The 25,391-nt window shown below is 43.9% G+C and overlaps 1 protein-coding gene across 2 annotated transcripts in view; it reads left to right on the top strand.

Annotated features, from left to right (window-relative positions):
• Positions 1 to 25,391, top strand: part of EGFLAM (EGF like, fibronectin type III and laminin G domains) — a 195,209-nt gene that overhangs the window by 126,788 nt on the left and 43,030 nt on the right. The window contains exons 8-13 of one of the 2 annotated variants that reach the window (XM_044932653.2): positions 7,047 to 7,162; positions 7,760 to 8,078; positions 9,239 to 9,339; positions 10,802 to 10,902; positions 13,074 to 13,218; positions 17,048 to 17,237. In XM_044932653.2, the coding sequence (XP_044788588.2) occupies positions 7,047 to 7,162; positions 7,760 to 8,078; positions 9,239 to 9,339; positions 10,802 to 10,902; positions 13,074 to 13,218; positions 17,048 to 17,237 (972 nt within the window). The other variant, XM_044932654.2, reaches the window with a different exon arrangement.

Raw genomic sequence — 25,391 nt, 5'->3', positions numbered from 1 at the left:
CAAGGATAATAGAAAGAATATATGCACAGCTCCTGGCACAAGAAAAATGATAAATAAATGTTAATTTTATAAATCGCAGACTCCTCCACAGTGGTTTCTTCTCTTACAGGCAATGGGAAAACAGTGACCAGGCAAACCTGGCTTCCGGTTAGGCCAGACCTAACTGAAAAAGTTGTTTGTTTGTTTTTTAAAGACAGTCTTTTGATCTTAGTCAAACCGCTTAACTTCCCTGAATTCAATTTACTTATCTGCAAAATGAAATCTACCAGACTTACACTGCAGGATAATTGTAAAGTTGAGGAATGTATGATGTGAAGCACCCAACAGTACCTGTCTGTATGAGAGAGGCGGTAGGCTTCAGTACACAATGGAGATGGGATAAGGGAGGAAAAAGAGGAGCTGTGACCTTTGTTGTTGTTCTGTGTCTCAGTCGTGTCTGACTCTTTGTGACCCCATGGACTGCAGCATTCCAGGCTTCCCTGTCCTTCACCATCTCCCTGAGATTGCTCAAACTCATGTCCATTGAGCTGGTGATGCCATCCAACCATCTCATCCTCTGTTGGCCCCTTCTCCTCCTGCCTTCAATCTTTCCCAGCTTCAGGGTCTTTTCTAATGAGTCGGCTCTTCGCTTCTGTGGCCAAAGTATTGGAGTTTCAGCTTCAGCATCAATTCTGCCAATGAATATTCAGGGTTGATTTCCTTTAGGATTGATTGGTTTGATCTTCTTGCTGTCCAAGGGACTCTTAAGAGTCTTCTCCAACATCACAGTTCAAAAGCATCAATTCTTCAGCGCTCAGCCTTCTTTATGGTCCAACACTCACATCCAGACATGACTACTGGAAAAACCATAGCTTTGACTATATAGACCTTTGCCAGCAAAGTTTTCTGCTTTTTAATATGTTGTCTAGGTTTGGAATAGTTTTTCTTCCAAGAAGCAAACGTCTTTTAATTTCATGGCTGCAGTCACCATCTGCAGTGATTTTGGAGCCCCCCAAAATAAAGTCTGTCACTGTTTCCATTGCTTCCCTGTCTATTTGCCATGAAGTGAAGGAATGGGATGCCATGATCTTAGTTTTTTGAATGTTGAGGGTTAAGCCAGCATTTTCACTCTTCTCTTTCACCTTCATCAATAGGCTCTTTAGTTCCTCTTCACTTTGTCCCATAAGGGTGGTATCTTCTGTTTATCTAAGGTTATTGATATTTCTCCTGGCAATCTTGATTCCAGCTTGTGCTTCATCCAGCCTGGCATTTTGCATGATGTACTCTGCATATAAGTTAAATAAGCAGGGTGACAATATGCAGCCTAGACATACTCCTTTCTCAATTTTGAACCAGTCCTTTGTTCCATATCCAGTTCTAACTGTTGCTTCTTTACAAAAGCATACAGATTTCTCAGGAGGCAGGTAAGGTGGTCTGGTATTCCCATCTCTTTCAGAATTTTCCACAGTTTGCTGTGTTCCATGTAGTCCAAGGCTTTAACTTAGTCAGTGAAGCAGAAGTAGATGTTTTCCTGGAATTTTCTTGCCTTCTCTATGATCCAGTAGATGTTGGCAATTTGATCTCTGGTTCCTCTGCCTTTTCTAAATCCAGCTTCAACACCTGGAAGTTCTTGGTTCACATACTATTGAAGCCTAGCTTGGAAAATTTTGAGCATGACTTTGCTAGCATGTGAAATGTATGCAATTGTGTGATAGTTTGAACATTCTTCGGCATTGCCTTTTTTTGGGATTGGAATGAAAACTAACCTTTTCCAGTCCTATGGCCACTGCTGAGTTTTTCATATTTGCTGGCATATTGAATGGAGCACTTTAACAGAATCATCTTTTAGGATTTGAAAAAGCTCAGCTAGAATTCCATCACCTCTGCTAGCTTTGTTCGTAATGATGCTTCCCTAAGGCCCACTTGACTTCACACTCCAGGATGTCTGGCTCTAGATGAGTGATCACACCATCGTGATTATCTGGGTCATGAAGACCTTTTTTTGTATAGTTCTTCTGTGTATTCTTGCCACCTCTTCTTAATATCTTCTGCTTCTGTCAGGTCCATAGTATTTCTGTCCTTTATTGTGCCCATCTTTGATGAAATGTTCCCTTGATATCTCTAATTTTCTTGAAGAGATCTCTGGTCTTTCCTATTCTATTGTTTTCCTCAGTTTCTTTGCATTGTTCACTTTATTTAGTCTCCAAGTCATGTCCGACTCTTTTGCAACTCCATGGGCTGTAGCTCTTCAGGCTCCTCTGTCCACAGGATTTCCAGGCAAGAATACTGGGCCGAGTTGCCATTTCCTTCTCCAGGATTGTTCACTTAGGAAGGCTTTCTTATCTCTCCTTGTTATTCTTTGGAACTCTGTATTCAGATGGGTATATCTCTCCTTTTCTCCTTTGCCTTCTGCTTCTTTCTTTTCTCAGCTATTTGTAAGGTGTCTTCAAACAACCATTTTGCCTTTTTGCATTTCTTTTTCTTGGGGATGGTTTTGATCTCCTCCTGTACAAGGTTACAAACCTCCATCCATAGTTCCTCAGGCTCTCTGTTTATCAGATCTAATCTCTTGAATCTATTTGTCATTTCCACTGCATAATCATAAGGAATTTGATTTAGGTCATACCTGAATGGCCTAGTTAGTGGTTTTCCCTACTTTCTTCAATCTAAGTCTGAATTTTGCTACAAAGAGTTCATGATCTGAGTCACAGTCAACTCCTGGTCTTGTTCTGGCTGACTGTATAGAGCTTCTCCATCCTCGGCTGCAAAGTATATAATCAATCTGATTTTGTGATCATTGAGATTCTTGAATTCTTAACCAAAGAGCCTGGACATCTATTTTGTAGGCAGTGGGAGTCTGAAAATGTTTTTCCAGGTAGAGCATTATAAGATGAAATGCAGAGAATCTTGACATTCATGAGAATAGTATCTATGTAACAATGACTAGAATGTGTAGGGTGCAAGAGTACACCCAGGAGGTACAGAGACCCACCTACTGAAGATAAAATCCATCTCTCTCCATGCATGTGCTATATTAATTCTTTTATTACCATTTGAGTTCTTTCTAATGAAATTCAGCAATTCTGAAAATATAAAAGAGACAAAGATAAAATCGAGAGTGAAGAGGGTGAGAAGAAAGAGACAGGGAGAGAGATAGAAAGATACAAAGATGCAGAGAGACAGGAGAATGGGGAGCTGTCCCCGGCTTCCTGGATGTTTGTGTGTAGACATCTGGCACACAGCTGTGCTGGCTGGATGCAGGTGGCTTGAAAGAATTTGCATCTAGGTATAAATCTGGCAACAACAGGCTTGAATTTTCAGCTGACATGTGGGCTGCTTTAAATAAAACTAGGAAATTGGTGTGGAGGTGGTGAGAAAAGCTCCACCAAGACATGCCTCATACCTGAGAAGAGGACCTTCCCTGCCATCTGTGGATCACCTGCTGACCATGTGCTCCTCTTCCTATGACAGGAGAAGATGTCTGGCCAGTGGTGTGCCCACTGAGCAGGCTTCCCACACTCCCTTTCTGTCATTTCCTTCAGTTCCATGGTCAATCTGCTTGCTATTTTTCTTAGAGGAGGGTGAGTTTGCTTTTATGAGAAAGATGTTTGGCTTAATTTATTCTGAAAGCAGATTTGTCTTTAAGTTCAATTTATGTTTTTAATGTCATTTTTCTTTCTTTTTACTAATCATTCAATAACTAATGAGCATCAGTGACCTACAAAAGTGAGTTTCTGTTGCCAGAGTTGTTACAGCCATAAGGTTCAGTACATGGTTTGTCTGAATCAGGGAAGGCAGCTGGTACCTGTGCTTACCCCCAGGCCACCAGGAGGACATGGGGGCGCTATGGAGCAGCACTTTAAAAGACCCTCAGACTGTGGGGGTAGGGCTTCCTGTGTCTAGCCTAAGTCCGGACTTTCAGATCAGTAGATTTTTCTGAATGACAGCTGAATTAAACCATTAATCTGACCATCCCCCAAGGAACAATAAGCTGTGTTGTCCCCTACAAGTTTTTCTCAGCCCACTTTTCAGTTTTGAAAGATCTTCCTGTCCTATGGATGGAAATGGTTGACACCCAAGATGTCACATGGGACCCCTTTTTTTTTTTCTGGATGTGTTTGCTGTAGTATAATGTCTCTTTCTTATTTTAAAGAACTTTTAATGAAATATCTCCTACATCAAAAGTATATTTAAACATATATTAGTTTATGCTTTTGTATAATATATAAATGCTCATGGGTATAAAGTTGGCTTAAAGCTCAACATTCAGAAAACAAAGATCATGGCATCTGGTCCCATCACTTCATGGGAAATAGATGGGGAAACAGTGGAAACAGTGTCAGACTTTGTTTTTTTGGGCTCCAAAATCACTGCAGATGGTGACTGCAGCCATGAAATTAAAAGACGCTTACTCCTTGGAAGGAAAGTTATGACCAACCTAGATAGCATATTCAAAAGCAGAGACATTACTTTGCCAACAAAGGTTCGTCTAGTCAAGGCTATGGTTTTTCCTGTGGTCATGTATGGATGTGAGAGTTGGACTGTGAAGAAGGCTGAGCGCTGAAGAATTGATGCTTTTGAACTGTGGTGTTGGAGACGACTCTTGAGAGTCCCTTGGACTGCAAGGAGATCCAACCAGTCCATTCTGAAGGAGATCAGCCCTGGGATTTCTTTGGAAGGAATGATGCTAAAGCTGAAACTCCAGTACTTTGGCCACCTCATGTGAAGAGTTGACTCATTGGAAAAGACTCTGATGCTGGGAGGGATTGGGGGCAGGAGAAGAAGGGGACAACAGAGGATGAGATGACTGGATGGCATCACTGACTCGATGGACGTGTCTGAGTGAACTCCGGGAGTTGGTGATGGACAGGGAGGCCTGGCGTGCTGCGATTCATGGGGTCACAAAGAGTCGGACACGACTGAGCTGATCTGATCCAGCATCTACCTTAAGAAATAGAATATTTTAGAGTACTTTCAAAGACCCTGTATGTCAGCCTCATTCATAGTCCTCTTCTAACCTTTCCCAGGTATTTTTGATCATTGCCTTGTTTTTCTTTTCTTTTTTAAAAAATATTTATTTGGCTGCATCAAGTCTTAGTTGCAGCACCCAGGATCTTCAGGGCATCATGTGCGATCTTTTTCATTATGGCTCACAGGCTCAGTAGTATGGCACATGGGCTTAGTTGCTCCACCTCATGTTGGGTCTTAGTTCCCTGACCAGGGATTGAACCCACATCCCCCATATTGCAAGGTGGATTCTTAACCACTGGACCACTAGGGAAGCTCCCTGCTTTCCTTTTCTTAAGAGTTTAAATTACATACACAATGGGTCTTCCATATTGATCTGTGGTTGGTTGAAACCATGGATGCAGAACCTGCAGATACTGAGGGCCAGTTGTGCTCTGGCATTTTATATAAAGAACTTGAGCATCTGCAGATATTGGTATCTGAGTGGGTCCTGTACCCTAACCCCAAACATACATGTATGTTTGTGTTAGTTGCTCAATCATGTCCAACTCTTTGCAGTTCCATGGACTATAGCCCTCCAGGCTCCTCTGTCCATGGAATTCTCTAGGCAAGAATACTGGAATGGGTTGCCATTCCTTTCTCCAGGAGATCTTCCCAACCTGAGGATCACACATGGGTCTCCTGAATTGCAGACGGATTCTTTATCGTCTGAGCCACAAGGGAAGTCTGCATGTGCATATGTATCCTTAAATAATATATAGTTTTTCTTGCTGCTGATTTGTATGTAAGTGGCATCAAACTGGTATGTTCCTTGGCAACTTACATTTTTTTTTTGCATAAAACCATGTGAGATTAAACCATGTTGATGCATTAAATGCCTCAACTAAATGTTCATCCAATGCCTCAACTAATGCTTCAATTAAATGTTTATTCTTCTTCCCTGTTACATAGTTTTCCACTCCATAGATATATTTAAATTCACTTATCCATTCTCTGTTGATAGATATTTGGGGTGTTATTATAAATAGCAAATTTAGCAGGTTCTTTTTTACTATTATAAATTATGATGTTGCAAATGTGTTATGCTCCTGTCTCCTGGTATACATGGGAAAGATTCTTCTCCATATTTTGTAAGTGGGAGTGAGATTGCTGGGTCAAAAGGTATGAACATTTTCTACTTCATTTAGTATTTCCATGTGTTTTGCAAAGAGGATATACCAGTTTACACATCTAACATCAGAGTATGAGTCTCCATTGATTCCATCCTTGGCAATACATTTTATAATTTTAATTTTTAATTATGAACATATGATAGCATATTTACAAGAGACTTGAAAAATACAGAACAAAGTTACATATAGTTCCACTATATGTTACAATTACTTTTTTCAAGTAGATAAATTAAGGTTTTTAGTTGGAGTTTCAATATCAAAGTCTCAAAATTAATAGAATGCATGTACATTCTATTATTACTTCTCTGTAATAGAAGATTCTTCTCTTCTATTACAGAGAAGTAGGATGACATAGTAGACCTGAAAAGCACTATGAACCAATTCAACAATTAAGATTTATACAATTTTCACACAACAGTAGGATACAAATTCTGTTCAAGTTCCCATAGACTGTAAACTGGGAGACACTGGAACATATCCAGGGACATAAAACATGGTGCACAAATTTCATGGTCTGAAGGTAGAAATACATTTTTTTTTCAGGCCCTGCTGTGCAGCATGTAGGATCTTGGTTCCCCAACCAGGGGGTGAACCTGTACCCCCTGCATTGGGAATGTAGAGTCTTAACCACTGGGCCACCAAGGAGATCCCCTTGGCAATATTTTTTATTATCTGACTTTTGTCTTTGCCAGTCTTGTTGGTATAAAATGGCAGCTCTTTCTGCTTTTTATGGGCATTGCCTTGATTACTTATGAGATTAAATGTTTTTCATATTTTTTGCTCAATGTTGCTTCCTTTTCTGTGTGGAATTCCTTGTGTGTTTCTGATGTATCTCCATCCATTCAGTACGGCTGTGTATGGGCTATGTTAGGATAGAAAAGGGAGCAAAGCAGGTGCTGACTGCAGGCTGCTGCTTTCTCTACGAAGGTCCCGAGGAGTCAGGAAGTGGGCGCTATGGACCCCATTATGCAACCGACACAGAGGCTGGCGAGGATGATGACACATTTGAAGACGACTTAGATTTGGATATTTCCTTTGAGGAGGTAACAAGAAGTCCTGCTTTATAAGCCTGGGTGTTTTTGTTTCCTTGCTGAACAAAGTGGTTTAGTCAATGGACCACAAATATCTTACTTAAGAGTTACTTAAATTGGCTCATTTGCTTCTAAAACGTATTTATTTCCTCTGACTATTAGTCTCTGGGTGATTGTAAATGAATAGTAACTAGATATCAACTATGCTGATGTTCTAAAGTCAGCCTCTGCTTGTTGACTTCACCATTTGTCAAAAGCATATTTAGATTCCAAGCAAGTGAAATTTTATAAAGTCAATATTGATACAGAAATGAACAATTCCTTGAAAAAGTAATGTGCCTTAATGATGCTGTAATAAAGATAAATCATGTAATATCAGTTTTAGCACTGATTTTCTGAGTAATACAGGGGAAGGTACTTAAAATTCTTGAACCTGAAGTTCTTTATCCATAAACTGGAGTCACTACTATTTGCCGTCTCTATCTCCCAAGGTTTGGGGAAATATCAGAATAACTGTAGTTTCATGCATTAGACATCAGCCATAAATAAGGCAGTCTAATTACTGTGCTCCATGTTAATCCTGAACTTCTTTTCCTTCTCTGACTTTAGGTTAAACCACTTCCTGCTATCAAAGAAGGGAATAAGAAATTTTTTCTGGAATCCAAGATGGCACCTAGACCGAACCCAATGACTGTTTCTAGGCTTGTCCCCCCAACCGCAGCCTCTCTCCCCACAGCTGCAGCGGCCCCCCGGCCCACCCCAGTGGACAGGAAAGGAAAGCATGGTGTGGCTGTGATGCCAAGGCTTTTTGACACGTCTTGCGATGAAACTCTTTGCTCTGCCGACAGCTTTTGTGTCAGTGACTACACCTGGGGGGGCTCTCGATGCCACTGCAACCTGGGCAAAGGCGGTGAGAGCTGCTCAGAAGGTGGGTGCGTGGGGATCGATGCCACTGCAACCTGGGCAAAGGGGGTGAGAGCTGCTCAGAAGGTGGGTGCGTGGGGATCGATGCCACTGCAACCTGGGCAAAGGTGGTGAGAGCTGCTTAGAAGGTGGGTGTGTGGGGATCGATGCCACTGCAACCTGGGCAAAGGGGGTGAGAGCTGCTCAGAAGGTGGGTGCGTGGGGATCGATGCCACTGCAACCTGGGCAAAGGTGGTGAGAGCTGCTTAGAAGGTGGGTGTGTGGGGATCAATGCCACTGCAATCTGGGCAAAGGGGGTGAGAGCTGCTCAGAAGGTGGGTGCGTGGGGATCGATGCCACTGCAACCTGGGCAAAGGGGGTGAGAGCTGCTCAGAAGGTGGGTGCATGGGGGAGTGGGTGGGGATTGATGCCACTGCAGCCTGGGCAGAGGTGGTGAGAGCTGCTCAGAAGGTGGGTGTGTGGGGATCGATGCCACTGCAACCTGGGCAAAGGGGGTGAGAGCTGCTCAGAAGGTGGGTGCATGGGCGAGTGGGTGGTGGGCTGAGCCTACAGGGAGCCAGAGAGCAGTACTGCAGTCCACAGAAGGTTCCTTCTTGTCCTTTTCCTAAGATAAGCCCTTTCTTCCATGTTTTAGTTATTAAACTAGCTAGTTAGCAATACAGGGCAAATGTGAGTCTTCCGTTGCTTCCAGTTGAATAGCAGCCGTATTCCTGTATGTGCCAAACATGTAGTCCTTTTGGAGCAATGCGTAAATCATCCCAATGGCACCTTGGGGGTGGGTTTACTTTTGTGACACCTCTTCTACAAAAAATACAGCAGAAATCTGTGCATGAAGGTTAAGAAGGATACTAGTTGAACCAACGTGTATTACACAGTTGTGCAATGTGAAAGTAGGTGTCAGTGGCCTTAAAGCCACTGATTTCTTTTTAGAGTGGCAAGTAACAATCTCCAAAGATCTGATTTCTCCCTAAGAACTTCAGAAGCTCAATACCCCCAGGAATGAGAATCCTAGGGGTAAAGAGTAGAAAAATGAAGATGGTAAGCTAGGCTTAACAGACTATTGGGATTTTTACTTAATGATATCCAAGCAATGGTGTTGTGTATTGATGTTTTGCATTTGAAGAAGTGAGCAAACAGCATTCTTTTGTCTTTTTCTTTTTTCAGATATTGTTATACAGTATCCTCAGTTCTTTGGTCACTCCTATGTAACCTTTGAACCTTTGAAGAACTCTTACCAGGCATTTCAAATTACTCTTGAATTTAGGGTAAGAAGGATTAATCCTTTTATGAGCGCCTGTTGGGCACCGTCACACAGCAATGTGCTGCATCAAAGGGAGAAGGAGAAGGGGAGAGGAAGCAGAGAGTAAACCCACTCACAGGGCAGCGAGAACGATGGGCACATTTGCACACTCAAGGGCTGCAGCAAAGGGAGAGTGGGTTGTGTATGTTACCAAACTATGGAAATGGCTGGTCTGAAAGTTCCCAAGGAGAATGTTTGGGTTCCAGCCATATTGCTCATATCAACCTAAAAGTTGAGAATTACGTTTCATTCAGCAGATTTGCTGAGGACTTGAGCCCAATTGCTGAGGACCTAAAGGGCTTTCCTGACAGCTCAAATGGTAAAGAATCTGCCTGCAATGCGGGGACCAGGGTTCAGTCCCTGGCTTGGGAAGACCACCTGGAGAAGGAAATGGCAACCCACTCTAGTACTCTTGCCCAGAGAATTCCGTGGACAGAAGAGCCTGTTGGGCTACAGTCCATGAGGTCCCAGAGAGTTGAACCCAACTGAGTAACTAACACTTTCACACTTTAAACCTAATAGCTCTGAGAGCCTATTCCCTGGGCATAATGTCCTCAAGTCCATCAAATAAAACATAATTCTCAACTCTTAGGTTGTGCCTTTTTTTTTTTTTTTTTTTTTTTGCAGTTGACTTTCATAATCATGACCAGGCCAGGATTTCAGAAGGCATAAATGCATTCTTCATCCCCAAATCCCTTTTAATGGAAGCCCAGACAACCTTCCTTGTTATGACCGCACCTGCACAGATAGAAAAACAGCCATAAGCAACCCTGGCGCTGGCGACGGCCCAATAGATGCTCTTCACTGAATCAGCTGCAGTGCCTTCAGCTCAAAGGGGTTCTTTTGGGTATCTCAGATGACAGGAATAGGTTTGGAGATATGGAAACAAGTCCCCTTTAAGGTCAGAGTGTTGAGAATCCACAAGATGACTTGTCCCAGTCTAGGACAGGCAGCATGGGTGAAAACCAAACTAGTCCATGGGCTGCTTATATTGTCTTGTTCTCCTAATGCAAGGAAAGATGCAAATCTGCTTGGGAAGAAAAAAAGAAAAAGGAAAAACTGGAATGCTCTTTGGTGAGAATAGAATTTGACGAGGATGAGAGGAGCCCCTGTGGGACCACGGCCTCTGTGCCCACGGTTCCCTGGGGCTCTGCTGGTGGGTCCAGCAAGGGTACAGAGTGGGTCAGATATGGGACCGCCTTCCTCTCACGTCACTGCCAAATTCCTCATACACTGTTCATGTTGCTGCCCCTTGTTTATTAAAAATGAACTAGAACTGTGTACCTGGGAATTAATTGGAGTCTGCATGCTTGTAAATAGGACCTCATGGAGATGCTCGAGTTTCGTGTCCATGAGTGTTTCTGGGTGGCCCTCTGTGGAAGAGGAGGTGCTCATTATTCGTGTGGTTTTTGTTTGTTTAATAACAGGCAGAGGCTGAGGACGGCTTACTGCTCTACTGCGGGGAGAATGAGCATGGCAGGGGGGATTTCATGTCCCTGGCTGTCATCCGGCGCTCGCTCCAGTTCAGGTAACCTGGCAGAAACCCCTGGAATGTTTAATACTACCCTACAATGTGTTTTCCTTTCTGTACTGTGAACAAAACCTATACTCGATTTATAGTGTAAATAAAGGAACTGTGTGTATTATGGAGCCTGGACCAGTCTACTAAATACTGGGGTATCAAGATAGCAGGGTAACCTCTGAAATTTGAGTCTGGAACCTTGTGATCATTCATTCACTCAACAGCAAATGTTTTCTTGAGCCCCCACAGTGTACCTGGCACTGCGGCAGTGCCTGGGGATGCAGCAGTGAGCCAGAGCCCATCAAGTTCCTTCTTTCCCGGAGCTCTGGTGGATGCAATGGGAAGAAGGCTGGGACCTTCTCCTTGTCCCCTGAAGTAGATTCAGCTGACAGCCATGGAGCCCAGAGAGGAGCCCACAGCCTCCTAGAGGTTCCTAGAGACTCAGACCGTATCCTCATCTTCCCTCCAGACTGTGATGGACTGTTTGACTTACCTCCTCTGCCCCGATCATTTGTGTCCCAGTGCATCTTGGAAGCCACCCACCTTTGGTTTCTGTGTGGTTTTCTGGAGGCAGAGTTCTGTGGATGTGTTTTAATCATCCTCACAGAGGTGTACCTGGGACTATTTGATGAGGTCAGCCAAGTGCTTCTCCATGGCTTACTGGTCAACATCCCCATGGTAACATTCCCTGGTGACCTGACCTTCAACAAGTGACTTAACCTCTCCCACTCTGTGTTACCTCCCAGGGTTACTGTGAGGATTAAATGCAGTAATACATAAGAGTACTTAGAGCAGTGCCTGAACCATAGCAAGCACTCAGTAAGCACCAACCATTATTGTTTTTTGATTATTTCAGCACCAAAATTACTTTTGGTTAAGATAGATAAGACTGTCTGTGAAGCGTTCCACATGGGGTAGAAAGTTACCCCTGCCCCCTGCATGCTTTGCTAAATGCATTGCTTGATGGGAGATTGAGTTCAGCTAGAAGGATCCAGGGCAGTGGTCCCTAACCTCGTGGGCTTGGAGTACCTGAAGGACTCTGCTAGCCCTGCTGGTTATTTGCTAGTAGCAGCTCTCCATCTCTGCAACTCCTACTGTGTGATTCTGAGATCACCCCCTCTAGGTCAGCCAGTTCTGCAATGCCTCTCCAACCCATTCCTGTCCATTGAGGATCAGGAGACAAAGGGAGGCCATGAGAAGCAGGCTGCAATTAGTGCACATCCTGGAAAGGACAACACTATATGTCATGGCCAGTGTCCCCCTCTGACAGCCTCAGGACCCGAGGGGGAGGTGCTATGGTGGCTGCTTAGAACTTGGCTGAAAGGGGTCAGAATTCTAGATGTCAGGTGTAGTGACCGGAGGGCACCCCAGGACATACGGAGGTTGGGGGAAAAAAAACAAGAATAATGCAACTGTCTGAGAATGCTCCTTCTCCACCCACACCCGCTCTGAGCCACAGCTTCCCATGGAAACCACACCTGCCCTCAGGCCCAGCTGAACACAGATGGTAGTGCTGCCCAGCTTGCCAAAATAAGTGTGAAGACCCATTTTGGGTTTTTTTTTTCTTCAACATTTTATTAATATCATGGAGGCTGTCATTTGGGAGTTGTGGGAAGTCCCCAGAGAAATCCCCAGACACAGAGTGACTCAAGCTCTATTCTCCTCACCTTGAATCCATGTTTAGTATCCGGCCATCTCTGAGAAGGAGAGAGAGGATCTTAGCTGCCCAGGATTCTCTGAGTTACAGAGAAAGTCGGGTTAAAGGAGGCCCCATGTTGAAAGATCCTGCAGGCAGATTAAAGACAAGACTGAGGTGGTCCTAGGGAAGAGGCGTCTTTCTAAGGAAGTTTTTCTGTGTGTGGATTTAAACCCATAAGCCTAGCTCTGAACAGACAGGCTCTTAATGAAGCTATTACTGCCCTGGAAATGATGTCCATTGAGTCTGAACACAATAGTGAGCTTCCCTGGTAGCTCAGCTGGTAAAGAATCCTCCTGCAATGTGGGAGACCTGGGTTCAATCCCTGGGTTGGAAAGATCCCCTGGAGAAGGGAACGGCTATCCACTCCAGTATTCTGGCCTGGAGAATTCCATGGACTACACAGTTGCAAAGAGTTGGACACGACTGAGCGACTTTCACTTTCATTTTGATCTAAGAGTTTTCTTTTCTTCCCCCACAGGTTTAACTGTGGAACTGGGGTCGCCATCATTGTAAGCGAGACCAAAATCAAACTCGGGGGCTGGCACACCGTTACGCTCTACAGAGATGGGTTGAACGGGCTGCTGCAGCTGAACAATGGCACCCCAGTGACGGGCCAGTCCCAGGTGAGTGGGCGCCTCATTCGCACCCTCCCGCCCAGCACTCTGGGATGGTCTCGCTGCAGAGAGCTGGCAGATGGACTGTTGTGCATGGTATACTCAGGCAACCCAGCTCTGCCAGCTTTTCCATTGAGGGTGGGCTTTCAGGGCTCATGTCCATCCCACACCTACTGAGGAGGGAGACTGAATATGCCGACATCGTGGCCCTGGGTGCAGGGACATGCAGGAGGTCTTGTACCTGAGGATATGTTCTTTTTCTACAAGGACATCAAAGCGGAGGAAGACTCCTGTTGGAAGAACTGAAGCCTTTATTAGTGCCAGACACAAAGCTTGCTTTTAAGACAGAGCTGTTGTAACCCTGTGACTTTAGAAAATCATCCCGAAAGGTTCACTTGGTTCAATATGCAGGCATAATCTATTCATCCACCTTTTTTGGGGCCATGATTATAGGAAGTGGTAAAACAATTTAACTGTTGGGCTACTCAGCAAATCACCTAGGTATTCACATATTTGTCATGCTCTGAGCAATTTTAGGACTGTGTTTAGAATAAACAGTTTGGATTAGCAACCTGCCAAGGAACCAAGTCTGTAATTATAATCAGGCAGGTGTTTGTATTCTCTGAGGAAAAAAGTAGCAAGAAAGCCTTTGTGTATATGTGTGTAGCTTTCTCCTTCCTAGGCTCTTCATATTCTTTGCTGACAAGGCAAGCTGTATAAAGGGTCATGACTTGCTACTAAAAAAAAAAAAAGAATAGAAAAAATAAACCTCATCATTTGGATCCCAGTGTTTGCAAAGGAACAAGAATACAAATGTAGTCAATGTGAATCCAAGAAGATCATTATACAGATATGCATATATTTCTAAGGAAGGGAAAGAGAGGATAAATGCACTGCAGACTCAATAAATGCCAGAACAATGGGTCTACTATGGTTAAAATTAAATTTGATAGGAATAAAGAAGCTTTGAACTTGGGTTCAAAATACTAACCTGAATACAAGGTGGAGAAGCTGTAACAGAAGTAATACATGTATGAGTATTATATGGTTTAAAACAAAGAAATTCAATGAAGGTAAATAAATAGGGCCATATGATAACATGCTAAAGAAATTATAGGTTACATTAATAAAGGCATAGCATCTACAAAAATGGAGGTGATGATCCTATTCTATTCTGGTGCCTATGTATATAGTTTGCAGTGCTCTAACAGTTGGGAAGATCCCCTGGAGTAGGAAATGGCAGCCCACTCCAGGATTCTTGCCTGGAAAGTTCCATGGACAGAGGAACTTGGTGGGCCATAGTCCATGGGGTCAAAGTCAGTCAGACATGACTGAGCATGCACAACAGTGATTCTAATCCTCAGATAGAATTGCCTTCAGAGTATATGATTTATTGAATATAATAATTAATTACAAAAGGTATATAGTTTTGTGGATACTCAGGGTAACATCTGCCTCTCTACTACCAGGATTTGCTAAGCAAGTTGTATAAGTCAGACTGCAAGTATAGAGTGTTTAAGAAACTGTCTTGAGAGATAGTGATCTGTTTTAAATCAGGGTTCCCCCAAAACAGACCTGAGTTGATGAGTCTATGCAAATGATTCACTAAGAAAGGAATCCCATAGGAAACCTGCGATAGAAGGGATTAAAATGAACAAGGGAGGGATAGAAGTCAGCAAGAATGAGATCTAAGGCAAAGTTTACCAGGATCTGGCATTAGCCTGATCCTACAGGGGAGCTCTGGAGTGTAAGTTGTACCTCAGAATAGTGCCAACCCAAAGCAAGGGGGTTGGACTTTCACAATCACCCATTAAAACCTGTTAAGAGCTGTGCTGAGGGAATGCAAATTCTAGTACCACCAGTTCCTTCCATAGGCAGGCAATACAGGCTTCAGAGACCCAAAGGTAACCCTTATTAGAGGAAGATAAAGGCTAGGCTCAAAGACTGTTATCCGCGATGTTGTGAAGGGAGCCTCAGAGGAGCTATTCACCCCTATAGTGCACTTAATGCTCCAGAAAAGAAGAAAAGGATTTAGCTATTGGGCTCCTGCTATGGTCCTGGATCAGGGAATGGGGTCAGAGGGATGGGATGAGATGAGGATGGGATCCAAAAGAAGTAAATCCTGAGGATCTTGATGAAATAAGCCAACCAGGCACTCAATTCACCTAACAAAAAATGTAAATAATTAACCTTTAAAATCCACTGTAAATACTTCGAAGCTGCCTAGCTTTTAATACACTATTTATAAATGATTCTTATCTATTCATTAGAAAAGATAAAGCAATGGATAGATGTTTTACTTATTGATAACAAAAGTATAAAGGGTAAAGTTTACATTTCAGTGGCTTACATTCTGGAAACTTTATAACTACTGGCAGCATGCCTTTACCCAGCCCTTCTCTATACCTTTTAATCCAAACAAATGAGATATTTCTGCAATAAAAAACAAATAACCAAGAGCACCTTAATTTTGTCCCACTTCATGTTCAACTCTGTATTTTATAACCTCAAAACCTACAGTCCAAATTGTGGTTTAGTCTAAGATTGGAAATGTCCCTACTTAGCTGTAATAAGACTTTAAAAAAAATGTATCCATGAGTAAATTTCAAAATATTTTGCAACTCAGTCTTGGCAATTTCCATCTCTCACAAATGCCTCTTGCAGGACATAGTATAAAGGTGACCGGGATAGTAAAAGGATAAACGTTAGCCCACGTATACACAAAATTAGTATTATCACCTTTTGAGACACAGAATAGTCCTATGGCCCATCCAAGATACACAGTAAATTGGTGTCAGGACTGGAAAGAGAAAGTTTGTTTTGGATGCCCAGCATGGTACACTGCCTGTTGGCTTGCTCTTGGCGTTGACTGACCTTCCTTTCCCTTTGAGGCATTCCAAAGTCATCCCTTCTCAAAACACAGCTCTCTGAGTTTCCAGTGCTAACTGTGGGTTTAATTTTCCAGTAGGACAATGACTTAAAGATAAATATGGGTGGAAGAAAATCCATAAATTGGATATATGGATATCCATATATATATATATATATACATCCATATATATATATGATAAATGGATAAAGAAGATGTGGTAATATATAGCTTCCCTATTGGTTCTGCTGGTAAAGAATCTGCCTGCAGTGCCAGAGACCTGGGCTCGATCCCTGGATTGGGAAGATCCCCTGGAAAAGGGAACGTCTACCCTCTAGTATTCTGGCCTGGAGAATTCCATGGACTGTGTAGTCCATGTGGTTGTATGGAATACTGCTGCTGCTAAGTCGCTTCAGCTGTGTCCAACTCTGTGCGACCCCGTAGACAGCAGCCCACCAGGCTCCTCTGTCCATGGGATTTTCCAGGCAAGAATACTGGAGTGGGTTGCCATTGCCTTCTCTGTATGGAATACTGCTGCTGCTGCTGCTAAGTCGCTTCAGTCATGTCCAACTCTGTGCGACCCCACAGACAGCAGCCCAACAGGCTCCCCCATCCCTGGGATTCTCCAGGCAAGAACACTGGAGTGGGTTGCCATTTCCTTCTCCAATGCATGAAAGTGAAAAGTGAAAGTGAAGTCACTTAGTCGTGTCCGACTCTTAGCGACCCCAGGGACTGCAGCCTACCAGGCTCCTCCGTCCATGGGATTTTCCAGGCAAGAGTACTGGAGTGGGGTGCCATTGCCTTCTCTACTACTCAGCCATAAAATGAATGAAGTTCTGTCATCTGCAGCAACACAGATGGACCTAGAGATCATACTGGCACTGTATTGCATCTTAATCATGTCCCTCATCTGGTGTGTTTTAGCTTTTGACTTTGTTTAGTGAGTTATGGTTTCCATCTTTCTTAAAGGGCCAGTACAGTAAAATTACCTTCCGGACACCACTCTATCTTGGTGGCGCTCCCAGTGCTTACTGGTTGGTGAGAGCAACAGGGACAAACCGAGGCTTTCAAGGCTGTGTGCAGGCCCTCACTGTTAACGGGAAGAGATTGGACCTGAGGCCCTGGCCGCTGGGGAAAGCGCTCAGCGGGGCCGATGTGGGTAAGTGGTTGAAAGTGGGAGGTATGCTCCTGTGTGTCGCTTTTCTGCTTTGGGTCAAGGATGGTTAATACAGAGCTTCAGGAGGGAGGTGAGCTGACGAGTGAGGTTGGTGCTCTGCAGACCTGATGACTCTGAATCTGAACACCAGGACATGGTAAATAAGACCACGGGTGCACTGGACCCTCGGTTGTGTCCTGCTGCCGTCTTGGCCTCCTTCCTGAAATGCAGTCTGGTCCAATCTGACGAGGCAATGACAGTTGAGTCCTCCTATCCTTCTTCATCCAGTCCAGTGGAAAAACCAACACAATAACGTGGAAAGATCTTTTGTATACTGTCTGCTTCTAAAAGAAGTGGTCACATTCAAATTTTGACTGCTGTGCCAAATGCATTATTGTGGCCCTCTCATGTACTCCTCATTGGAGAAGGAAATGGCAACCCACGCCAGCATTCTTGCCTGGAGAATCCCAGGGATGGAGGAGCCTGATTGGCTGCCGTCTATGGGGTCGCACAGAGTCAGACACGACTGAAGCGACTCAGCAGCAGCATTTACTCCTCTGACTAACTCTAGGAAATAGAAATTATTACTATGTTTATTTTATACAAGAAGGCACTGGGGCTTGTGAAAGTTGAAGAATTTACCCAAAATAGGGCAGAACTAGGTTTGTGGATTTTTTTTTCTATTTTCTTTTTCTTTTTTTAATTAAGACTTGATTGAGTAGTTTAAGGTTCACAGCAAAATTGACAGGAAGGTGCAGAGATTTCCTGTATGCCCTCTGTCCCCACACATGTATATCCCCTTCCCGCAATATCAACATCCCCCATCAGAGTGTTTCTGGTGTGCAGCAAGGTGATTTTGTTATACATGTATACAATAATTTGCATTTGTTAATCTCAAACTCCCAATTCATCCCTCTCCTGCCCCTGTCCTCCTTGGCAACCACAAGTCTGTGCTCTGTGTCTGTGAATCTGCTTCTGTTTTCTAGATAAGTTCATTGTTTTGTATCTTAGAATCCACATCTAAGTGATATAATATGGTATTTGTCTTTCTCTGTCTGACTTACTTCACTTAGTATGATAATCTCTAGGTCCATCCATGTTGCTTCAGATGACAGAACTTCATTCTTTTTATGACTGAGTAGTATTCCATTGTATATGTACATACTGCATCTTCTTTATCTATTCATCTGCCATTGGAGATTTTGGGTTCTTTCTATGTCTTAGCTTTTGTAAGTGATGATGCTATGAACAGAGGAATGCATGTATCTTTTTGGATTATAGTTTTTTCCAGATATATGCCCAAGAGTGGGATTACTCAGTCATATGTAAGCTCTATTTTCAGTTTTTTGAAGAACCTCTATACTGTTTTCCATAGTGACTGTACCAATTTACATTCCCACCAGTAGTGAAGGAGGGCTCCCTTTTCTCCACACTCTCTCCAGTGTATTTGTATACATTTTAATGATTGGTCCATTTTTAATTGGGTTGTTTATTTTCTTATTACTGAATTTTAAGAGTTCTTTATATATTTTGGATACAGTTCTTCATCAGATGTGTTTTTTGCAAATATTTTCTTCCAGTCTGGTTTGTCTTCTCAGTCCCTTGACATTGTCTTTCAGAGAGAAGAAGTTTTTAATTTTAATGAAGTTTATCTTATCAATTATTTCTTTCACAGATTGTGCCTTTGGTGTTATATCTAAAAAGTCATCACCTTACCCAAGGACATCTAGGTTTTCACGCATGTTACCTTCTATGAGTTTTATAATTTAATGTTTACATTTAGGTCTGTGATCTGTTTTAAGTTAATTTTTGCAAAGTTTGTAAGGTCTGTGTCTACATTCATTTTTTTGTGTGTGTGCTTGCCCAGTTGTTCCATAACCATTTGTTGAAAAACCTAAGATTGCTTTTAAAGCAATAAGGACATTTATTCCATAACTGAAGGCAGCTGATAGATAATTTTAAGGTTGGTTAGTTCAGTGACTGTTTTAGTCAGTTAGGGCCACTGTAACAAAATACTACAGACTAGGCGATTTAGACAACAGAAATTCATTTTCTCACAGTTCTGGAGGCTGGAAATTCAGGATCATTATGTTGGCAGGTTTGGTTTCTCTGGCGGCCTCTCTCCTTGGCTTGTTGATGGCCATCTTCTCATGGTGTCCGCGTGCAGCCTTCCGTCTGTGCTTGACTCCCCACCAGTCAGATTGGAGTAGGGCTCACTCACATGACTTCAGTTAAACCTTAATTGCCTTCCACAAGGTGGTATCTCCAAATACAGTCCCATTGGGAGTTAGGGCTTCAACCTATGAATTTGGGGAGGATGTGGTTCCGTCCCTCATAGTGACTCAGTAATGTCAGATCTCTGGGTTGGCGTCTCTGTGGTTCTCTTGTTTCTCACTCATAATCCCAAGATGGTGCCACAGCTCTGAGCATCACATCCTCGTATGACATTCTTGTGGCAAGATATGGCAAGTCCTTTTCTTGGGTCTCTCTGTTCTCCATCTTCAAGATGTTCTTTTGAAAGAATGCACGATGATGCCACATTCCTGCAACCTAACCTCTACTGTCACATTTGGCTGCATTTGCTTTACCACATGGGCTTCCCTGTAGCTCAGCTGGTAAAGAATCTGCCTACAGTGCGGGAGACCTGGGTTCGATACCTGGGTTGGGAAGATCCCCTGGAGGAGAGCATGGCAACCCACTCCAGTATTCTTGCCTGGAGAATTCCATGGATAGAGGAGCCTGGCAGGCTGTAGTCCACTGGGTCACAAAGAGTTGGACACGACTGAGCCACTAAGCACGCACGCACACACGCTTCTCCATGTATGATCCTATTCCACCCTCTCTCCATTCCGGCATCAGAGCTATTTGGTACTCATAACTCCAGGTACAGTTGGTTTGTGTCCTTGTTTTATAGCTGATTAGCTGAGCACATGCTACGTATAGCCACCATTTGGAATAACTTTATTCTCCTCAAAATAAAAGCTGTGACAAACCTTGACAAAAAGGAGAAAAAAAGGAGACATTACTTTGCCAACAAAGGTCCATATAATCAAAGCTATGGTTTTTCCAGTAGTCATCTACAGATATGAGAGTTGGACCATAAAGAAGGCTGAGTGCCAAAGAATTGATGCTTTGGAACTGTGGTATTGGAGAAGACTCTTGAGAGTCCCTTGGACTGCAAGGAGATCAAACCAGTCAATCCTAAAGGAAATCAGTCCTGAATATTCACTGGAAGGACTGATGCTGAGGCTGAAGCTCCAATACTTTGGCCACCTGATGGAAAAAGCTGACTCATTAGGGGAGACCCTCATGCTGGGAAAGACTGAAGGCAGGAGGAAAAAGGGATGACAGAGGATGAAATGGTTGGATGGCATCACCAACTCAATGGACATGAGTTTGAGCAGCTCTGGGAGATAGTGAAGGACAGGGAAGCCTGGTGTGCTGCAGTCCATGGGGTCACAAAGAGTTGGACATGACTGAACAACTGTAACAACCTCAAAATTCCTATAGTAGGTGCTATGATTAGCCTCAATGTTTACAGATGAGAGCTGGTGCTTCAGAACAGTTAAGTAACTTGCCTAAGGTCACACAGCTAGTAGATGGTAGAGCTGATGAATGGTGACCTCAGCAGTTCTGGCTCAGTGTCTGCCCTCTTAACCACATCTGCCACATCAAAGCCTCCTGAACTGGCTTCAAATTGCTTCCTTCTACTTTTCTCACTCCTAAAGGTGACACCATTGTTAAAACTACAAACGATCAAGTTTACTTGAACAGAAAAGATTACTTCCTTCTTGTTATTCCCTATGTTACTTTCCCCCTCAATTGATCACTTAGTCAAGCAAACAATCAACAGGAATAACTAGAACTATTATAAAGGCACCCACTGTGGTAATGTAGGAACCATCAGGCCCATCAGAAGTCTCCTGTGGTGTAGAAGGGTCTGAACTCTAAAGGTAGGTTGCCTGGATTTGGTAGATCAAATCCAGGTAGTTAACTGGTTTGGGACTCAGTACCCCATCTTTGGGATTCCCTGGTGGCTCAGATGGTAAAGAGTCTGCCTGCAATATAGGAGACCCAGGTTTGATTGCTGGTTCGGAAAGATACCCTGAGGAAAGGAATGGCTATCCACTCCAGTATTTTTGCCTGGAGAATCCATGGACAGAGGAGCCTGGTGGGCTACAGTCCATGGGGTCACAAAGGTGATACCACTGATACTACAAACAATAGAGTTTACTTGAAGGAAAATGATTATTCTCTTCTTCTTATTCCCTATGTTACTTTCTCCAACTGAGCAACTACTACTTTTGCCCCGTCTATAAACATAACTGCCTTATAAGAGTATCTTGTCTAGATGAGTCATGGTGCATATAGAGTATTAGAATAAAGCCTTGCACATAGCAAATATGTTGTAAGTGTTTCCTGTTGTTAATATTATTAATAATAATGTGGCTTCAGTTTATTAATAACAATAATCACAGGGTATAAGTTGTTCCTTCTTTCTTCATTGAACTATCAGGGAAATAGCCATGAAGGACAGGTCTGGCAATCTCAGGGCTGTAGAAACCTCTGACAAGAAGTTAAGAAGTTGCAAAGTTGAGCAAGGGCCAATTCCTGACAACGTTTTAAATTCTACAATACCAGCCTCTCCATTGAGTGGATAAGCTACGGGGGTCCACCTTGCAGGCTCTGGGCTCCCTGGGCAGAGCTATGGGCTTATTATTCTATGAATCTTAATGGCAGGCATTGGTCACATGACCTTTTTTCATTTCTTCCCAGTTTTTTTCTCTGTGATAGAACAGGGCTAGCTATCCTTTCTCACCCTCCATATTTGCTTCCCTTTGAGTGTGTTCTGTTGAAGTCCAAGTTCCTATAAGTTAATGTGGTCTCAGCACAGTGGAGACTGGGCTCTTGTAAACAGCGGTAGTTTCTGGTGGAGATGCAGGCTTCCGGAAGAGGGTGAGGACAGTTGCAAGTCATGGCTCCTCCCTCTGATGTCTAACTTGGCATTGCTGTTGTCAACCTCAATGTTTTCTCTGTCCCACCTCTACCCCCCCAACAAACACACTAAACCCATTTCCAGGGAGCCTTTCATTACTCAACCCGTCCCACCTCATCACCTTCATTAAATTTTTTCCAGTTAGTGGACTCTCTCTGAACTCACATTTTAGAATAGTCAGCAATCTCAGCAAAATTTTGCACTTTGGCCCAGTGTTTTCTTTTATTATTTCCACCCCAAATCTCCAACCTAAACCACCACCACTCACTTTTTCCAATCCCATCTTGGATCCCCACACCCTGCCATGTCATGCAGCCAACTCCCCAAATTATTTGAGATTCATGAAGTCTGCAGGGGCCGTGGGTCACACTGGTTTATCACCCTCTTACTCTTTTTTCCACTCAATAAATACTTAAGCTCCTGCTTAGTGCTGGTCACAGCTCTAGGTGCTTAGGATAAAGGAGTGGAACAAGACAGGATCCCAGCTCATTCCTCCTGGACTTGCCATGCGTGTGTGTGTGTGTGTGTGTGTGTGTGTGCGCGCGCGCGCGCGCGCGCACGCACACTCATGCACTAAGTTGCTTCAGTTGTGTCCAACTCTGCAACCCCATGGACTGTAGCCTGCCAGGCTCCTCTGTCCATGGGATTCTCCAGGCAAGAATACTCGAGTCGGTTGCCATTTCCTCCTCCAGGAGATGGTCCCAACCCAGGGATCAAACCCGTGTCTCTTATGTCTCCTGCACTGGCAGGCAGGTTTTTTTTTACCACTAACACCAACTGGGAAGCCTGTACGTGCCATGACGAGGGACCAAATTAATCAAATAATCATCACTCGAGAAATGTAAAACTACAATTTGGAGTCAGTGTTACAAAGGGAAAGTGCAATGCTAATGTATTACGGGCGAATTTATGGGGTAGGGGTCAAGAAAAGGATTTCTGAGGATGTAATGTGAAGTTGTGGAGAAGGCAATGACACCCCACTCCAGTACTCTTGCCTGGAAAATCCCATGGACGGAGGAGTCTGGTAGGCTGCGGTCCATGGGGTCGTTAAGAGTGGAACACAGCTGAGCGACTTTACTTTCACTTTTCACTTTCATGCATTGGAGAAGGAAATGGCAACCCACTCCAGTGTTCCTGCCTGGAGAATCCCAGGGACGGGGGAGCCTGATTGGCTTCCATCTATGGGATCGCACAGAGTCGGACACAACTGAAGCGACTTAGCAGCAGCAATGTGAAGTTGATATCTCAAGCAAGAGTAGGAGTTAGAAAGCAGAGGAGAGGGAAGTGCGTTCCAGGCTGAGGAAATGGTCTGCCCCAGTGGGGATGTGTTTGTGGGCATGTGGGTCTCATGATCTAGTGTGTGTTTTGGAAAGACCCCTCTGACTACAGACAGCTTATTGAAAGGGGTCGTCCTTTATGGGGGTGCATGTAGGCCAGCCGGGAGCCTGTACAGTAGTTCAGATCAGAGATGACGGGTTTTGATCGAGGGTGAGAGGAATGGCAGACTTGTCGGATCTTTAGCAGAGGAAATAGACAAGCCTCATCACTGGGCTGGGTGGGAGACGAGGGGCAGGGAGGCTGTTCACTGTCCGCGTCTGCTCAGCGTATTCCATTCCGCCCTCTCTTTCCTCCACGAGGACCTCCTCTCTCTCCTGCCCCTCACTTCATTATCTTGCATAAACCCACACAACAGCTGGTGAATAGTAGGTGTCGGTGTCAGTTACTTTATGTGTTGGTGCCTATACACATGGTCTTGCAACTCCTTCCTCATGCTCTCAGAGTTGAGAGTTCTCTCTAAAACTAACCTGTTCATCTCCGCTCTGCACCATCCTTCCCTATATTCCTGGGACCTTGCTGCCAGGATTGTTACTTCTCAATAACCCAAGGTTTCTTAACCTTTTGTGTGTCATGACCCCTTTGGCAGTCTGGTAAAGTCCATGGCACTCTTCTCAGAAGGATGTTTTCAAATGCAGAAAATAGTATGCCTGATAAGAAACAATTTTATATTGAAATAAAACTATATAGTAAGTTTCATTAGTATAGTGCTGTATGTTTCTTTTTTTAATGAGCACTTTTAAAGAGATTTTTAAAATTTATTTATTTTTGGCTGCGCTGGGTCTTTGTTGCTACGTGCGCGCTTTCTCTAGTTGCGGTGAACGGGGGCGACTCGCTAGCTGTCGTGCACGGCCTTCTCATTGCGGTGGCTTCTCTTGTTGTGGAGCATAGGCTCCAGGATGCACGGGCTCAGTAGCTGTGGGTCATGGACTTAGTTGCTCCCTGGCACGTGGAATATTCCCAGACCAGGGATCAAACCTGTGTACCCTGGATTGGCGGATGGATTCTTAACCACTGAACCACCAGGCAAGTCCCTATACCATTCTTTATAAAGCATTAGAGACATGATTCTTCAATGGTGGGTACAATAACTACCATGCTTTCAAAGGCATGATGAGCATAAGTGAGATTTTGAAATACCTGCAATAATATCTCCCTGAGCTTCTGGGAACCCACCTTGTCTGGATCCTCTGGGTCCTCTGTCTGTTCTCACTTGGTCTTCTCTGCTGGCTCCTCTCCCTTCCCTGGTGCTGTGGGAGCTCCAGGAGCCCTTCCATCCTGTCTTCTGTCAAAGAGCCCATCTGCTCTTGGTTTCAGGCTCACCCCCAAGTGGCTGCTGTCCCACCAGCCCTCACCTGTGTGCAGGATCTGCCCTGGTGCCCAGCATCAGACACTTCCACCATCACCTTATGTTTAAAGTGAACAAAAGACAGCTTCTCCTCCACTCCTCGGAAGCCCGGTCCTGTTCCCAGCCTCCCTTATTTCTTTCCTCTCGCCTCTCTCCTTTCCATCTTCCAAGCTAGAAGCCCTGAGGTTATGCTGGAGTCTTCCTCCACCTTCAGCCTCCAAAATGAGCTGGCTACTCCTCCTTGCCCTGTGCCTCTTTGATTGTTCCCTTTCTCTCTGTTTCCTCTGCCATCAGCCTCTCCAGCCGTGGTTTACCTCCCCGTGGGCATTTCTCCTCTTCCCCACCCTCATCCCTCACAATCCATCATGCATACCTTTGCCAGCACGGTTTTGCTGAAACACTACTTTCATCAAGTAAATATCTCTGGCTGGCTTTTGAGCCCCCTCCCTGTCAACTCCCACCATAAAAAATAGTTACA

The sequence above is a fragment of the Bubalus bubalis genome, chromosome 19 (genome assembly GCF_019923935.1).
Source record: "Bubalus bubalis isolate 160015118507 breed Murrah chromosome 19, NDDB_SH_1, whole genome shotgun sequence".
NCBI lineage: Eukaryota > Metazoa > Chordata > Mammalia > Artiodactyla > Bovidae > Bubalus > Bubalus bubalis.
This window is presented reverse-complemented; position numbering and strand designations above follow the sequence as displayed.